The following is a 19,672-nucleotide window of genomic DNA, read 5'->3' as shown; positions in this document are numbered from 1 at the left end:
AGAAGTGGGCTTTAGTTTATGTTTATATTTTATTGCAAACAAAGGTGATTTCTCTTGAAGTAAAGATATACAGCTCTCGTCAGCTGGTTATAAAATTGGTGGTAGCATAAGGTGAACTGGAATTTAACAGGAAAAAAGGAAAATTTACTTTAAAATCCCTGAATCTGAAGACCAATTTTCTGACAAGGATTTGTGTTAAAGAAAGTCTGTCAAAATGTGTGGGTTATTGGCAGCATCTAGCCAAATGTCACCATCATCCTTCTTTGTAGGTATTGTTTTAGGCCCTTGTTCATCTCACCCTTTGGTTTATAAATGCCATGAATATTAAGACTATAAATAACTTTCAGCCATTTAAATAAATACTCATAGTACAATGCCAATGGCTTTGCAAAGTCCTTGCATAATTTTACCTATATTTATCTTTATAACTTACTTTTTTCCTGCAGTTTGAGCTACATCACTGGAAATAAACTACTGAAGCAAATAACTTCTGCATATTTATGTAACTCATAGCATACCAACTGTCCATCATTAACAAACACAGCAACAGAGCTCATACAAAAACACAAATGAAAGAATTTTTGGTTCCTGTCTTGTGACTATTGGGCAGAGGGGTTGCAGGCTTTTTTTCCCCCAAATAATAATATTTTTTATTTTCCTCAATAATGCAAAGTTACCTATGTAATGCATGAAATGTCATCAAATTCAGTACACATTTCTTATTATTTTGTATAGCCTATAGGAAAAGTCATGCCAATAGGCTAATTACTTATACCATTATTTTTTACAAGTTTTTAACTACCGATACTTGGAGATAATTAAAGAAAATGAGCAGCCTGTCAGAATTATTTAATACACAGAGGAAGCCATTACTTCCGAATCAGTCTCTGGGGCTGCGCTCCCCAAAGAAACATGTTAACAATCTATTCCAAGGAATACAAGTGAAGAAGCATAAAGTATAATGCAGAAAGATTATTATGAGTTTAACGCCACAATACTTTTGATTGCCTGTTTTCTCCGTTATTTTAATAATTTTGTCATCTAGTCTGATGATCCATGAATACAGCAGGCTAGTGAGGAATTGACAGCATTGCCCTTTTCTCCCCTTCCTTCTTTCCCTTGAGCTTACTTCACCTTGCAGTTACAAATCTGACATTACTAACGTCAAGAACAGGAATAGACTTGGAAGCCAACTATTTAATCTAAAGAGCATTGCAGTGGCTGGATGTAGAGAAATTTAATCCATAGTCCTTTATTTCATTTCTGGGTAGGCAGGGCTGCCCAGATCTCTCAGTTACTATGTTGTTCAGCATAGACAGAACTCCCTACTTATTGATTAAGACAATATCAAACTGTAGACCATTATTTACACAAAAAAACCCAAACACATATGAAAATAAAAAATTCAGACTTTCTAGTCTCCAGGGTTTCAATATAATTTTGATAATTACTCTGACAAGTAAAAGTCTTTTCCTGTGCTTCAACTCCCTGCTTGTGGAAGAGCGCTTATACTTTCTTGCCTCACAGAGCCACTGCAAGGATAATCATTGCAATGTTCAGACGCCTTAGTGATGAGGCCCATAAAAGCACCTCTCTGAATCACAGTACTTTATAGAGATGGTAATAAGTGTAGAGGACAGAACAATTCATTTTGTGTAGGATCAATTAAAATTTCTTAAGAACAATAAAAAAAAAGTTCCTCCAAAACAGAAGAATAGGTTACACATTAATTTATTCTTTAATTGACAACATATCTAATTTACTACCATGGGTAATAAAATTATGCTAGAGTTGCTACCAGGCTCATCTGGCAGAATATTACACTCAGTTTGCTGAAGAAGGAATGATGTAGTAAGTGCAATTCAGAACCAGGCCTTACAATAGCTTTCAGACACAGCAAATGAAGCATTGCAAGGAATATGTCAAAATGGTAAATAAAGTAAACCAATCTTGTTTGTATCCCACATGAAGGAAGAATTTATTTTTGGTTCTCTGTTTTGCTATACAAAAAACCCTAGAGATATTGTTTCTAACACAGATAACAAGTGTGTTATTGTCCCTTAACTTTTTGATAATACCAAATTAGTCTATCAGCATAGAAATTACTCAAAAGGAGTAAATACTGTACTTTTTTAAAATGCCACAGTAACATACACCTTTACTGAACAGAAACTCTTAATAAAACTGGTCCGTGATTCAAGTTTTCAGCGTCTTTATTACAGTTCTTAAACTGCACAAATGTTGTCTGCCAGAATAAATTAGTCTTATGCGGGAATCTCCTGATTCCACAAACACTCATTGATTTTCTTCTCGGACTCTACTACTGTAATCAATTAGGGTTAAACTAGAAGCAGTTACCTGCTGTTGGGCCGATACAGCTGGATTTGACAAGCAGGAGCTATTAAGTGGCTTATATGATAGTGCTGAAAAAGTGCTCAGAGATTCTAGAAGATATACATTGCCCTTATAAATTCAATGAGATTTTTTTTTCTTGGCTTGCTCTTTGACAGTTTAACTTCTCTCAATCAGAAAAAAAACCCACATTGGTAGAGCAATTAGATTGCTCCTCACCACTTTTTATATTGTCATCCTTAATTCACATAAGCCATAACACATAAATACCTATGGGCTAATGTTTTTTGACACAATGACTTTCGTTAATTAACTAAATCTGTATTTTTGATGCACTAAAGAAAACGTCTTTTGATTCTGTTATGAAATACTAAAAAACTGTATTCTCTTCAACAGGGTAATTCTATATCAACACCAAGATACAAGAAAAAAACCACTCATGATCAGCTGTGATCAACAGCTTATTCAGACATCATTGCTGAAAAGCAACGACCCCAGAAAAAACTGAACAGAACCACCTCTGCTGAATGACAGTGTCATCGCCAGGGACTGTGGTTTACTTATTGCCAGCGTCACAGTGAGAAAAGGTTTTGCTAATTAAAACACATTTATTGACATTATCCTCTAAGATACTGGAACAGAAAATTCTCTCTCATCTTGCTTCACCTTAAGCTTCTTTAAAGGGCAAGTGGAACTGAACACCAGAAAACCAGTTTCAAAGACCCAGAGAAGTGAAGAAAAATCAAAAGGCTGGTGTACACACTCCTGACAGGCCTAAATTCTTATTCAACCTGCACACAAAACAACTACTCTCCTTCAATTTATGTGGTATTCATTTTGTACATAAAGACTGTATGCAAACATATAAAGAACTCTGAAGGGTTTTTGAATTTGCAAGATAAACAAGGACTTCTTCCACAGAAACAAACCAGAAAGTGTAACAAAAGCTCCCTTTCATATACTTTTTGCTTTTCAGCTTATCGGGCAGTCAGACTAGCGGGACATGATTTCAACTCTTACTTAACACGTCATTTTAGTTTCATGAAGCAGATTGCAAAGTATGATTTGAATGACCCATTGCATTTTCTAAGAATAGCATAAGATTCATTTTAAAAGATAAGAACATCACAGCAAGAAGACATACGGGAATATTTGTGCTTCGTATTTGTGCTTCATATCTGTGTTTTGCAGCCATGTTTGAGTTTGGGCTTGCGTGCAGGTACCACTGCCGTTCGAGGGTTTTCACATTTGCGCTACACGGAGATGACGAGCTTGCTTGGGAGGCTTCATTGCGCCTGACCGAGTGCTGTCCTGTGCCCAAGCTGGCCTGCGCACAGGTTTGAGCTGGTTCCGTCTTGCCGGAAGGTAGACAGGGAATCGCACAGGCAGCATGGAAAATTGCACAGGCGCAAGCTCAGTCCCTCAGCTAACGGGACAGTAAGTACAGCCGCAACCGTGCACAGCGTAGGTGTGCACCGCGTAGGCCCGCTTTAGTTAAGGGATCTTCTGAGGGGCTTGTAGGCGGCCTGAGCAGGCTCAGCTCTTTTTGAGGACCTTTTAAAGGAATATCCTCTGCCAGCTACATGGCACAGTAAACTAATGAAACAGTGTGGAATGGTAGGTAGTGAGAGAGCTCGCAAGGCGTGAATATTTGCAACAATATCACAAAACTCCTGCTAAAGGGACATTTTTCTCAACATCACATTAGAATGCTCATCTGTTCTACTGTCTTAAAGCTTTCTAAACTAATATTATCACTAATATAGCCACATTCAGTAAAGAATTAGTACATTGCTACATAAAGTACTGCAGACATTTGCATTTTACATATAAGGAGTAATGTTTATCTTTTCACTAGGTAAAATAATATTTAAGCAAATATATTTTTCTATTTAAAACTGACTTGTTCTTTGATCATATTCCTGCCCATCAAACTGTTCAAATGACTTTCAACAAAGTTAAATGAGGCACTTCTGAGGACAAGACCAAAATAAACACTTATCATTTAAGATCTTTCATTTACATTTTTTCCTAGGTGGAGGAGGATGTCTGTTATTAGCAATGATCCCTACACAAGAATGGTGTGCTGTGCTGTGTGTAGGTGGCCTCCAACCCAGAACTCTGTCTCTGGCAAAGGCCAAAAATGGATACCAGGAGAAAAGCATAAGGTTAGAGAAAGCACAGTTCGCCACATAATTTCCAAGCCTCCAGTAATTTGTGGAGACATTAGTGGTGTCTCTGTAGTTATTAGCCTTCAGCAGATTGATTTTTCATTAACTTCTTCATGCTCTTCTCACACACGTGAAAAATTCTAATATCCACAGCAGCCTGTGGCAGTGAGCTAACTGGTTTTGGATTTACACATTTTGTGAAGAATCACTTTCTTTTCTTTGCTCTGAATGTGCCACCTGTTGGCTTCATTTCATGGCCCCTCTTGCACTGGTGAAGGAGAGATTCTTCCCCCTTCAGCCTCACCACTCTGTTTTATACGTTATGGAGACCTATCACATCTCCTCCTCGTTGTCTCTTTTCCAGGCTAAGGAATCCCATCTTACTCAGTCATTCCTTACCGAGAAGTCAGTCCAAAGGTACTGATTCCCTTTGTATCCTTCTCTGTACTTTTCCCAGGTCTGTGGGACACATGTCCTCATTTGAGACCAGAGGTAAATAATTCACACGGTGCTGAAGGCTCACCAGAACTTCAGATACAAAGCTGTATTAATGACGTTTACTTTTTTCTGCCACTGCTAAGAATTTTTCACATCCCGTTTGCTTTTTTTGGCACTTACTGCATACTAAGTAAATGTGCATACAACTATTATAAAACAAGATCTCATTTGAGATAGATTATAGCTGCCTCGGAGCACAACATTTTATTAATGAAGTAAGAATTATCCCCTCCTTCCCCCGGTATGTACCACTTTATATAAAATGTTGTCTGTTATTTTAATCCTGTTTTGCAACATCCTTTTCCCATTCTTCCCATTCAGCCTTTGCCTTTATTAACTCAAATAGCTTAATATGCACAGCAAACACTGTCACCTGGGTACTCACACCCTTTCCCAGATCATTTATGATCATGTTAAACAATATAGGCACCAGCCTAAATCCTTACTGGTACTGAAGATAGCACAAGAGTGTACAGGATGAAACACAGTAATATTTTCTTTCAGTGATCAGTTAAATATTTTCATGACAGTAGGAGTAAATAATGCATCTGTTAGTGAAAATCTATTTCTTTAGTGAGCAGTAGCAAGGTCATAATGGCACTAGCTCAACAGTACCGATAATACTGCCAGCTTACATGTTCAAGGACTGACAGTTAAAATAAATACAATGTACACAAGAAAATAATCTCTGTAATTAAAGCTGGTGCTAGAAGACAGGAGTTTTTTTGCAAGCTCAACTTTGCTCTCTACACACACTTTTTTCTCTTGTAAATACAAGAACAACTACTGCACACAGCTGTTTAGGCAAAGCCCACTGTACTTCTGAAGCATTTTTTACTATTTAAACTAACAATGCCATGGCCCAAATCATAACATTCTGGCTACCATCACTGGAACCAATAATATCAGAACCTAGAGGAAGAAAAATGTCATTGTTTAACTAGCTGATGGAAAATGTTAGTGCAGTGAGAGAACAGCTTGCATACTGCAATGTCATGTACAGGGCATCCTTTGCAATCCCCCTTTCCTTCTGCAGTGACAGGTGTCCCACCATGCTCTGAAACGACCACGATCTCGACTGCCACCACTACTGTCTGTCTTTACCTTTATTGCTACAATTTCTGAATTTGTATAAAAGTGCTCTCTTTTGCCATCTTACTTCTGGAGTATTTATTTAAATCTTATTTCATCTATTCTATTTTAATCTGTTTTTCTCCTATCCTTTTTATATTTTGTCATGCAGCAAGAATCAATGGGGTGGGTTTTTTTTTTCCTGACGTGTATTTATGAAACAAAACCTTCTCCGGAATAAAATTAAATTTAAGCTAGTAATGAAAACTATATTTGGTTTACTTTCAGCCTGTGTCAATGCTGGTGGACATTTTGTTCATTCATTATTAAGTCTTCCAGCTTTTCTCCTCCGTTTTTCACCTTTCCCAAGATACCAGCCCCCAGGCTGGGTGGGGAAGGGAAATGCCATCCAGCAGTGTCAATTTAAACACCCTTCTCCTTACTCATCCTCTCTTGTCTGTACAGAACTATAATATATATATCACTGCACTGCAGTGGTTGTAGTACACGTGCTTCTGGTACCACACAGTGAATCATACCAAGGAATTTATTGGAGTTTAAAAATAATCCTGTAAAAAAAAAAGGGGCGATTTTCAACCAGATTGTTCTAATGGTTAAGTTCATCTTCTGCCCTTAGAAACAGCAAAATCTCTGTTTTGTAAATGACTCTACAACATTATTGGATTATTTGGAATTTTATAATGTATATTGAGATTGAGTAAATGTTCGGGAACAAGTGGCAACACAGACAGAACTATGCAAGAGTGTTCCTATAACAAAAATACTTTCCACTACTGGAACACCTGAATAATATTTGTTTATTTTTATGTAATGTTCTTTCCTCTGTTTCAGTCTTACCACATTTCACTTTTCTTCTTTGTTAAGAACTTTTTTGTCTTTTCATTCATGTTGATTTTTTTGCAGTTTTTTTTCCAGGTGAATAAAATGTAACCTAATCTCTTTCACATATAAATTATTTTTTAGCAAATACAAGGATCATTTATGAAATCAGTTCTTTCTATTAGATTTCCACCAACATATGTGGAAAATGTAAGCAGGCTTTTGGGTACACAAGGCGAACTTCAAACCATAACAGAAACCGCAAAGTCCAAACTCAACTATAAGTTGGGTTCATTGTTCAGAATTTAATTGGATATGTAACAGACCCTCTGTAAGAAGTAAAGCAATTGTAGCTTTTGCAGCAGAGTGGATGTCAGGTACAGGGAGACAGAAAGAAGGATTAGAGGATCGTTATCTCTAGAGGGAGAAGAGAGACAGGTCATTTACAGCCTGTGGGACATGGAGGTGGCTGAGGGAGAGGGAAACAGGACGTGCCATAAAACCAATACCTGCTCTGAGTTCATTGCTTTCTCTATCAGATAGAGTTACAAACTGTGGTTTGATATACTCAGAAGCACAGGGGTTTTTGCACCTTAGGACATGTGCTGTGAAAAGACTCTCAGGGCCCTGACTCGCAAATCGTGCTAGATGTAACTGCAGCACCTGACAAGTCTGCCAGTCCTAATTCTCTTCATTTCTGTTTATAACTTATATACAAGGGTGTTAACTGCAATGGCTGAAAAAACAATGAATTTAAATGATATAAATATTCACATTTTAACACATTTAAAAAAAATTAAGTGGAATTACAAAAAAATATATAAATTTCAATTTCTGAAGCTTGCTGTTCTAATTTTTTTTTTTGCAAATAGTGTTTTTATATGAAGTGAGCATTCCCCTAAAATAAGAAACAAATAAGTCCACATATTGAAAAAGCAACCTGTCTCATAGATATGAAATCCTGAGCTTTAAACTAGTCTCCTATCATCTAGCAATTCTCACATTAGTATTTCTATAATTTGACTTTTCTTACTGAGAATTTGTATTTTTGTAGTATGTTTGAGTGAGGTATTATGCTATCCCCTTGGTTTTTAACACCTCACATGTTGCAGTGACCACAAATTTTATTCCATTTCTGAACCTCCTTGTTACTTTGGTTTACACATTATTACCCAGATTCAGGAATGTCTATAGGTATTTATTAATTTTCCATATTTTGCTGTTTGGCCAATTCTATTTAATTTCCTACCAGGCATTCAAATGCTCTTCCAGAAAGGAGATCTTGCGATCTCAGCTAGCTTCTCCTTCAAAGAATCATTGAATGGTTTGGGTTGGAAGGGACCTTAAAGATCATCTAGTTCCAACCCCCCTGCCACAGACAGGGACATCTTCCAGTAGATCAGGTTGCTCAAAGCCCCATCCAACCTGGCCTTGAATGCCTCCAGGGATGGGGCACCCACAACTTCCCTGGGCAACCTGATCCAATGTCTCACCACCCTCACAGTAAAGAATATCTTCCTAATATTTAATCTAAATCTACTCTCAGTTTAAAATTGTTACCCCTTGCCCTATCACTACACTCCCTGAAAAAGAGTCATTCTCCACCTTTCCTGTAGGCCCCCTTTAAGTACTGAAAGGCTGCTATAAGGTCTCTCCACAGCCTTCTCTTCTTCAGGCTGAACAACCCCAACTCTCTCAGCCTGTCTTTGTAGGAGAGATGCTCCTGCACTTTGATCATCTTTCTGGCCCTCCTCTGGACCCATTCCAACAGGTCCATGTCCTTCTTATGTTGGGGGCCCCAGAGGTGAACACAGTACTCCAGGTGGGGTCTCACCAGAGTGGAGTAGAGGGGCAGGATCACCTCCCCTGACCTGCTGGCCACGCTTGTTTTGATGTAGCCCAGGATATTGTCGTCTTCAGGGATGCGAGGGCACATTGCTGGCTCATATTCAGTTTTTCATCCACCAGTACCCCCAAGTACTTCTCCGCATGGCTGCTCTCAATCCATTCATCACCCAGCCTGCATTTATTTGGGATTGCCCCGACCCTGGTGCAGGACCTCGCACTTGGCCTTGTAGAACTTCAGTTCACTTGTAATTGATGATCTAATGTTTCACTAGTTATAAATTCAGTTTTGAGTGGCTGACATACATAATACATGCCTGTCTCTGATCTCAGTATCGGAAACACTATGTCCATGGCCGCCAGGTGAGTCAGCAGTTCTCAGTCAAACTACAGATTTAGATTAAAGAAATTTAAAATTTTCAAATTCACTCTGATTAAAAGAGAGACTATGTTTTGGTTTGTCCATCTTCTCAAACCCACTGAAATACTTTGTAAATCTTTTTTTAAACTATCCTTTCACATATTTCCAGGTTCAAATGATCTTCCTGTCCAGATGAAGCCATTTATACAAAAACATTCAAAATAAAGCTGTGACAGATATAAGGCTTTTCCTTAGCAGTTTAATTTCTACATCATCATTTGTATTTCTCCATCTGTGTTGACAACAAACTTCAGACACATGCTAGCACCATTAGCACCATCCATTCAGCTGTCTTCAGAGGTCTTGTGAGAGCTGGTGACTTCATACTAACAGCACCACCTCTGTAGGCTTTGTCTCCTATGGTGATCTCTGAATTCTTGGCCAATGCAGCCTGCTGAGTTTGAGAGTTTTAACTATTTTTATTTGTGACCTCCTTAGCAGTCCAGAACAAAGACCACAGCCTTTTACTTTCTCTAAAATGTGAGTTACAGCTCAAGAAGTTGATCCTTCCTTTTTATTTTGATCTCTCTTAGTCCTGAACTCAGTCTTTCTCCTCTCTCATGCAATTAATGAAACCATAGTTCTCATCTCTTGTTTCATCTCCAAAACCTCCTATAATTTTCACGAATGCAAGGACCACAGGCAAAAGGTGTTGCTACTATCAGTATTTTGCTTTGAATTTTCCAACTATGAGCTAAGTAAATCAATAAATAAGTGAAGCCACTAGGTTGATGAGAAATGTTCGGTTGTAAGTTGCTCATCTCTACCACACGTGACAATAAAACTAGGTCTTTATACATCTTGTAAAAAGATAAGCTTTCAAAAGTAAACACTAAATGCAAGTCCGACTTGCTCATGGGAGTTTTGCATTTCCATGGTTCTACTTCCTTCTCACACTTTCACGTGCAGCTGTCAAAATTGCTTTGTGTCTCGCATACTTTATGCAATATACAGGATGTAAAGCTTTTAAAGTCATCACTTTTTTTCACCAGCCAGACATAAGTGAGGGAGACAAAGGTCTCAGCTCAACACAGCAAGATGAGAAATCTGGAGTGCTGCTCCCCATACTGATTCCTCTTACACTTTTTTTACTGTTTCATTTCTCCTCATCATTTTTCTTATCTGTAATAAATTGTGACAATGCTTTTACTTGAAAATATGCATGGTATAAACTCAGTCAGTCAGTTTAGTAAGCCAGGCTAACATGATCATGCCTGATCATGATTTAATTTATCATCTAAGGCCCAACAAGAATTTCACTGTGAGGTCTGCAGTGAAATTACCCACTGTGAGGTGGGTATATGAATTCCTGTGAGTTAACGATATAATGAACAATCTCATTCTTATAAATACTATTTGGAAGATTTTTCATATTAAAATAATCCAGAAACGAGTAACTGTGATGTCCTCCATCATGGGAGTTATTTAACACATTACTAGCAGTGGTCCCTGAAACAACTCCCATCTCCTTGAAAATGGCACTGTGCCAATGTCTTTTGGAAACGATATACAGGTCTCTCTCTAGTATTGTTATTTCAGTTGTGAGTACTGTTACTTAAATTGTGGGCATAGAACCTGATAAGCTAGGAAAAACCCTTATGATAGCTTTAAATGAAATATTATTGTGACCCTTTTAGCAGAAATTTAGCAGAAATATTTATTTTTTTTAAATCAGGTTAATCAGGATACAGTTATGAACAGAGACAAGTTTTGGTTTTGTTTTGTTTTGTTTTTTTTTTTCTAAAGGACAATAGCTTTCAAATTCACTGCATGTATTTCTTTTCCTTTAATTTTATTTTTTCTTTCAAGTTTACTCAGTACTTGGGAATAACATCAAAATGATAGCCGCAGCACTGTAAACTTATTTGTCTGAGAAGAGATTCTGCACAAGCAGTGCAAAATTTCCTTCACAGACTGCCCAGTCATCCAGACACTCACCTGAGAGGGAAAATAACTGTAAAATCTGAGTGTGCATTCAGAAAGAGGTGTTGATTTAAGTTTGATGGAAGGTGGTCAACATTAATTTAATTATATTAAAATCTATCCACTATAAAATGTATAAATGAGTGCTATGCTCATATTTCAGATGCAGAAGATAAATTATTAGGTTTCAGAAAAGCACTCTGTTCTGGACACAGATATAGAGCTCTGCTTCCTCCACATCAGCACTGTTTCTACCTTGATATATGGTGAAATGTCTGAAGATGATGAGGCTTTCTCAGGACCGAGTCAGATAAAAAATACCATATTGTTACGTGCACCCTCTACTGCCATAGTCCAGTTGTGACTATTATATTTTTCAGTTGTTGGGGATCATAACCATAAAAAAATCTATAGTACTTTGTAAATGACCATGTATAATGTAATGGAGGTTTAAAGAAGAGAATGTTGCAAAACATATAGGTAATTCATTAACAAGATAATATCTGGCAAGCTGGGAGTATTTAGTAGTTACACACTGGAAAAGAGAAGAAAAACAGCCATTACCTCGGAGACGACTTTGCAGTCCTTTCCTATGAACCCAGTCTGTGCTCAGTACAAGTTGCCACATGTCTGTCCCTGCAAGCTTGAGGACTGGCAGCAAAACCCCTTACTAAAAGCAACTGTGCAGGTGTATGATATAAGAAAGATGTAATGCACACTAGGAACGCAAAACCACACATGGATAACCACACATGGATAAACCACACATTTTCATCCCTGGAGGTGTTCAAGGCCAGGCTGGACATGGCCTTGGGCAACCTGGTCTAGTGGGAGGTGTCCCTGCCTATGGCAGGGGGCTTGGAACTCGATGATCTTCAAGGTCCTTTCCAACCTAAACCATTCTATGATTCTATGATAAATAGAAGCATGATACATGTATAACAACTAAAAACTTTTGTTAGCATTATCTTGATGATGAAGAACCTATAGTGTTCTCATCTATTTTGTTCTCTTGAACTTTCATCTTATTATGCTGCCTGTGCATGTCACTATTGAAACAGAACAATAAAGAAAGTTTTATAATGTTCTGGCAGGGTTGCACACCCTTGAGCTACCCTTGTGTAAGGGCAATTAAAACTGCTGCCTTGTTAGTGGTTATAAACTGCGTTGGGACACGGCCTTGCTTGAGGATCTCGTACTCTGATGATTTCTATCACCATTCAGTGAGGACTTAGCTTTGGCACAAATAAAGAATCAAGACCTTTTCTATCTTAATCCACACATGTGCTGTTTCGGACAGCCTTCTGGAGCTTCACAGTACCAGGAAAACACACAAAATGCAGCAGAGTAAGTACACGAGCAAGCCTTATTTTACAGCAAGCCTTTCAGTTTTCATGGGTCACATGGAAACACCACATTCCAATTTTGCTTTGTAGCCTGGGTCTGCTTACATGGATCTCTACTAAAGGGGGCTATCTTTTGTTTGGTAATCTGATGGATTTTTATGGCTCATGCATATTATGCAAGCAGAGGATTTCCAAACTTTGACTTAATATTCAGGTTAAATGGCTTTTAATGCGTCAACATGAAGCACTATTTCAAGATCTCTAACTGTGAGCTAGACTAATCCTCATCAGTTTCTAAACTATATTTTGATTTGCAACCTGACACTTCTTGAGATCATCTTCTAAAAACAGACATAAAAGGAATTAAGTGCGTTGGCCGATAACAGCTGACATTATTGCTGTAAATCTGCGTTCTGTTACAGGTGGCTTCCAAAATTAACTAGTCACCCCTACCTGTTTAGTGAAATTGTCAGCTGATTTAATACACACATTAAACTCCTATTTATAAATTACTGTGACATTATTAGTGCAGCAGTTCTATAATAAGTAATATAAAAGCCAATGCACATGTCACTTTATTGTGTCTGGCTATGATGGCTGGAAGAAGATAAAATCCCTGTGATTTCAGGTCACATGAAATATCCTGCACTCTATCACATACTTAATCACAGAATCACAGAATCACAGAATTATCAGAGTTGGAAGGGACCTCTAGAGATCATCTAGTCCAACTCTCCTGCTAAAGCAGGATTGCCCAGAGCACATTTCTCAGGACTGCATCCAGGCGGGTCTTGAAAATCTCCAGGGAAGGGGACTCCACAACCTCCCTGGGCAGCCTGTTCCAGTGCTCTGTCACCCGAACCGTAAAGAACTGTTTCCGTGTATTTGAACGGAACTTCCTGTGTTCTAACTTGTGCCCATTGCCCCTCGTCCTGTCACTTGGAACCAATGAAAAGAGCCTGGCTCCATCCTTCTTCAACCCACCCTTTAGATACTTGTATGCCATAATCAGGTCTCCCCTCAGCCTTCTCTTCTCCAGGCTAAAGAGTCCCAGCTCTCTCAGCCTTTCCTCATAAGGGAGGTGCTCCAAGCCCTTAATCATCTTAGTTGCCCTTCGCTGGACTCGCTCCAGCAGTTCCCTGTCCCTCTTGAACTGGGGAGCCCAAAACTGGACACAGTATTCCAGTTGTGGCCTCACCAGTGCCGAGTAGAGGGGGAGAATGACCTCCCTCGACCTACTGGCCACACTCTTCCCTATGCAGCCCAGGATTCCATTGGCCTTTTTGGCGACAAGGGCACATTGCTGGGCCATGGATAATTTACTGTCTACCACAACCCCCAGATCCTTCTCCTCCAAGCTATCTCCCAGCAGGTAAGCCCCTAACCTGTACTGGTGCCTAGCATTCTTCCTCCCCAGGTGCAGGACCTTGCACTTGGTTTTGTTGAACCTCATTAGGTTCTTCTCTGCCCAGCTCTCCAGCCTGTCCAGGTCACGCTGGATGGCAGCACAGCCCTCTGGGGTGTCAGCCACCCCACCCAGTTTGGTATCATCAGCAAACTTGCTGAGGATACACTCTGTCCCCTCATCCAGGTCATTAATGAATATATTAAACAAAATAGGACCGAGTATTGACCCCTGGGGGACACCACTGGTTACAGGCCTCCAACTAGACTCTGTGCCGCTGATCACAACCCTCTGAGTCCTGTCCCGCAGCCAACTCTCAATCCACCTCACTGTCACCTCATCTAGCCCATACTTCCTCAGCTTCCTAATAAGGATGTCATGGGAGACAGTGTCAAAAGCCTTGCTAAAGTCAAGGTAGATGACATCCACGACTTTCCCCTCATCCAGCCAACCAGTTATAACATCATAGAAAGCTATCAGATTGGTCAAGCACGATTTACCCTTGGTAAATCCATGTTGACCACTTCCAATAACTTCCTGTTCCTCAACGTGATTGGAGATGACATCCAGAATGAGTCGCTCCAATACCTTCCCAGGGACAGAGGTGAGACTAACCGGTCTGTAGTTCCCTGGGTCCTCCTTCTTGCCTTTTTTGAAGATTGGAGTGATGTCGGCCTTCCTCCAGTCCTCAGGCACCTCTCCTGTTCTCCATGACCGTTCAAAGACGATGGAGAGTGGTCTAGCAATAACATCCGCCAGCTCTCTCAGCACTCGCGGATGCATGCCATCAGGGCCCATGGACTTATGAATGTCCAGCTTGGCCAAGTGGTCTCTGACCCGGTCCTCCTCAACTGAGGGAAAATCTTCCACTCTCCAGACCTCCCCTTTTGCCTTCAGAGGGTGGGATTCATGAGGGACAGCTTTAGCAGTGAAGACCGAAGAAAAGAAGGCATTCAGTAACTCTGCCTTCTCTGCGTCCTCCACCACTAGGGCACCTGTCTCGTTCACCAGCGGGCCTACATTTTCCCTAGTCTTCCTTTTTCTATTGATATATTCAAAGAACCTTTTCTTATTGTCTTTGACTGCAGTGGCCAAGCTGAGTTCTGATTGAGCTTTGGCCCTTCTCATTTTCCCCCTACATAGCTTTGTTATATCTTGATAATCCTCATAAGTTGCCAACCCCCTTTTCCAGAGAATGTAAACTTTTCTTTTTTTCCTGAGGTCCAGCCAAAGTTCTCTATTTAGCCAGGCTGGTCGTCTTCCCCGTCTGCTCGTTTTTCGAGACAAGGGGATGGCCTTCTCCTGAGCTTTTAAGAGCACCTGCTTGAAGTATGCCCAGCCTTCCTGGGCACCTTTGCTCTTCAAAACTGCCTCCCAAGGGACACTCTCGACCATGCTCCTAAACAGGCTAAAGTCTGCCCTTCGGAAATCCAAGGTGGCAGTTCTGCTGGCTCCCCGCCTTACGTGATCAAGAATTGAAAATTCTATCATTTCGTGATCACTGTGCCCAAGGCGACCTCCAACCTTTACATCCTCCACAAGACCTTCTCTGTTAACAAACAGTAGGTCCAGTAGGGCACTTCCCCTAGTTGGTTCCTTCACCAGCTGTGTTAGGAAGTTGTCTTCCACACACTCCAGGAACCTCCATGACTGTTCCCTCTCTGCTGCATTGTATTTCCAGCAGACGTCTGGGAAGTTGAAGTCCCCCACAAGAACAAGGGCAGATGATTGTGAGACCTCTGCCAGCTGCTTGTAGAATACTTCATCGGCTTCTACATCCTGATTAGGAGGTCACTCCTAATATCACTTTAAAATATAGCACAGTAGTATTATAAAAATAATTACTTTGAAAATAAATGATTTTGGAATAAAGGTAAATTACGGTAAATATAAACCAAATTTATTTCTGCTATCAATCAAGAACTCAATTGCGTTTCATACCTTAAACATTTTCCTGTGACTTAAAAAAATTACGTAAGATCTAAAGATACTGATTAGCCACTGTTGAGTGTATTTCAGCGGTTTGAATTTATATTAAGCATGGCTTTCACTATCTGGATTTAAAACCACAGTTTCTCTAAAGAACTTCTCCTATTCAGTGCACTACCTTCTTTGAGAGTTTTGTGGAAAATAAGGGGAAAACACTAACATCTCCATCTTGGTTTTAGCTGTTGTTTTCTTTGGTTTTTTTTTGTTTGTTTGTTTGGGGTTTTGGGGTTTTTTTGTTGTTTGGTTGGAGTTTTTTTAAAGAGGTTAGGCAAAGAAGACATGCAAAAACTGGCAGGTTCTTTTTTCACATATATTGAAGCAAATAGTTAATATAGATAAAATAAGTTATAATAAACATTGAAACGGTGCTTAGCAGGTAATACACATTGCTGAAAAAAATTATAATCTGGAATGAATCGCATTATTCTGGAAGCAGATTTTTGGACGTAATATTACTGATGTACTAATTAAACTTCCTAATTTATTTTGTGTTTCACCACCAAGATCCTTCCATATTTTATTTTATTTATTGAGTAACAGTGTTATAAATTATCATAAAACATCACTATTGCTTGTGCTACACTGCAACTAGATCTTTCTTTCCTCATAATTGAAAAGTATTTTTTTCCGCAACTTGTGACAGTTCAAAAAAGTCTTAAGGGTTAAAAACATGCCACATAAATCTGCGATGTGATGGAAGTTACTCTTAATGAAAATATCCCATTAGTTCTGAAGTTGCTTAGAAACTAAAATTGAAATCTATTGATAATAGTCTATTTTAAGCAAAATTAATATAAATTTGGCAGCTTAGAACCCTAAAATGACTACCCAGACTATCTTACAGAAAGGAGTAAAGACTAATGAATTATAGTGGTGCCACAACATCTCTGTCTTCTGAGGTAAAAAGCACAGTAATCACAATGCCTGTGCTACAGCATCAAATGTGATTAGAGTCCTTGTTTGCATTTTTAACAAGTGCCCAGAACAAATATATGTTTTGCAGAAAGTGTAGTTTGTACCAAGGAGATATCATAAAGATGCAATTTGTCATTATGTGATCCCCCTCTCTTCAGACTATAAAACAAACTCATTTATTATCTTTGTGATATAAACATACTACTTTGTAAATTGTTTTGACCAATATGTTTTAGTGCTTATCACTAATGCCTATATGTGTAATATCCAAGTACATTTTAGCTGGTTTGTCAAATCATCTAGTGAACCACATCTAGTCTTCTGGTTTATTTATACATCCTCTATTCAGAATAGTTTCCTGGAAGGGTAGGAGGGAAAATTAATTTCCTCTGAATTTTGTTTATATTTATTAAAAAAAAAAAAATCCACACATTCCCAGCTTTTACATTAAAAAAAAAAAAAAGTTAAAACATGGTATTAAAGTAAAAATTGAAGCACGATGCCTCATTTTTATGGTAGGTGAATTTGAACCTTACTGTCTAGGGAAGCGGCATTTGGGGACCCAGGAAATGAATTCCTGACCTCTTATTTTCATTGAAGAAGGGCCTTTAATTAAACTGAAAATCACACATAGCATGCAATTATATACTGTGCTACTAATTTTTTCAGGTCTTGTTTTCAGCGCTCCTTTCTGAAAACTCTATTATCTAAATTCACTCCCCACACCCTCCGAACAGTTGGCTAGCAAATTACTCATGCCCTATTACAGAAACAGTGGCCATATAATGAGAGAGAGAGAATAGCATAAATTCTCTGTATGTCTGAATGTGCATGTCTGCACACAGAGTATAAAAGCTATAGTGCAAGAGTTTGAATTATGAAGCAATAAAACACATTAGAAATACTTGAAAACAATCTGAACAATCAGAAATAAAAGGAAATGATAGAGAGGCATAAGATAACAGAGCAGAAGGCAGGTATCTTTGTCAGCTGAAAACTGGCTTGTAGTAATCCTACTGATCACAGAGACGACTACGCATTCTGGGCTGGAGACTTCTGATTTAAATCTTGTCTCTGATATCAGTCTGACATTCGTTGCTAAAAATCAAGTATGCTATTACAGTGGATTCAATTAAAGTTAGTTGAGCACCACAAACTTATTTCAGAACTCTCCTTTCTTTTGTTTTATTCTAAAATCAAGGATAAGGAAATACGACAAACATACAAAGGTAGAAAGTAAATGTTATAAACTTGTGCACTAAAACTAATAATAACGTCTATAGTGGCTGTATGAGAGGCTGAATGGTGAAGGCGATGACAAAAGGGAACTACTGTCAGTTGAAGATTTGCCCCACCAGAAACAGGTACACGTTTATAGCACATTTTACTATTTGTCTGTGTCATTTCAACTTTTAAAGAAAGAGTAAAAAATTACCTTTCCCACATACTGAGGTTCGGAGCCCATGTACTCCTCCAGCACAAAAAATTGATTCCACACCCAGCCTCGTTTGACTCGCTGGGCAGATGACCTCCTCCCTGGCACTGGGACAACATTTTCTCTTGGCTCAGCTTCTACAGTCTGTTGTGGCTGTGGATGCAGTGGCGTTAGGAGACCTCCATCAAACAGGACCCAGAGAAGCAGGGATAAGCAGTTCCTTGTAAGCATTGGCAATGGCTTCCCCACAGCAAGTAATAAAAACTCCAGCACTTAATGCAGAGCAGAGTAATCCAGGTTTGAGGTGTCTGTGGCCTCCACCACTTAGCTTCTGATTTTATTGCGGAAATGCTAATGCAGGCATTAATCCTTCCGATGACAAGGCTTTTGCCGCATTAAATTCCATCTAAAGGGACCTATAAAAGAGATTTACATGGCAACATCAAATTACATAAAATTACATTGAAGCGTTCATCAAAATTCTCACACCTAGTTAGCTTCTAGAGACAGAGAAAAAGATTAGGAATCACAGTTTTAAAACTGATTGCTATTTTGATTATAGCAGTGAGCTGCTCTAGAACATTGTACAGTTATTACAGGAATAGCTCATTCTTGCTCTGTTTAGCATTACTATTGCGTCTGTCTGAGGGCAGGCCCGTAGCCTTTGCTTTATGACACAGTTATCAGACAAAATCGTTACGCATCAGTGATATCAAAAATATTTACTCCATATTTACATAGGAAATATTGGGGAAGAGGGGACCCACACTTCCATCCTACTGTCTAGAGCAGGAATGCTTTGCTTGTTGTCTCTGCCAGAAAAGCATCTTGGAAGCATCCCCTTCTGTCTCTGGGTGGACTTGGACAAAGTTTATACTAAACTTTGGACTCTGGAGGATAGATCTGTATGAATTCCATGGGAAATAAAAAAACGGGAACTAGTGCCCATACAGCTGAATACCAGAAAGCTGCCAACACTCAGTATGAAGTCTATGACTGGCTTTCTTTTCTCGCTACAAGCCCTGCATCAACATGGTACCTGTGTTGTTCTTCAGAACTACTGTAAAGTATAATAAAAAATGCATTCCTGATATATGGAGAAAATGATAGAACTACAGTCAGCGTAGAAAATGAAACAACACAGAAGCCAGTAAGATAAGGCAGTGATACTCATTTATACTGAAAAATGCCAGGTACACAGATTAAAAATAAATCAGTGCTAACTAACTACAGGGCTGAGACAGAACTATCACATCAAGGTGACAATTAAAACTGTGGTGATCCTTGTAGCAGCCAAATGCCATCAGCAAAGAAGGAAAAAAAAAACCAAAAACACAACAACAAAACCAAAACCTAAAGGAATTGTGCTCTCACATTGCTCTGTTTATACCAGCACAGACCATTTTAACAGAAAGACAGATAGGAAAATATACTGTGTTTTCTAGCCACAGTATAATTAAC

General features: G+C 39.0%; 1 protein-coding gene across 2 annotated transcripts in view; it reads right to left on the bottom strand.

Moving 5' to 3' along the window:
* The window catches only part of CDH12 (cadherin 12), a gene marked incomplete at both ends in the record, with an annotated part of 165,706 nt that extends 147,264 nt beyond the window's left edge, over positions 1-18,442 (bottom strand). For both annotated transcript variants that reach the window (XM_082479622.1, XM_082479623.1), the window contains one exon: positions 18,212-18,442. In XM_082479622.1, coding sequence (XP_082335748.1) covers positions 18,212-18,442 — 231 coding nt within the window. The remainder of the gene's footprint in view (positions 1-18,211) is intronic.
* Between the last annotated feature and the right edge of the window lie 1,230 nt (positions 18,443-19,672).

The sequence above is a fragment of the Vanellus vanellus genome (assembly GCF_965231255.1).
Source record: "Vanellus vanellus genome assembly, chromosome: 2".
In the NCBI taxonomy this organism is placed as follows: Eukaryota; Metazoa; Chordata; class Aves; order Charadriiformes; family Charadriidae; genus Vanellus; species Vanellus vanellus.
Note: the sequence above shows the minus strand (reverse complement) of the source record. Positions and strands in the feature narration are given on the sequence as shown.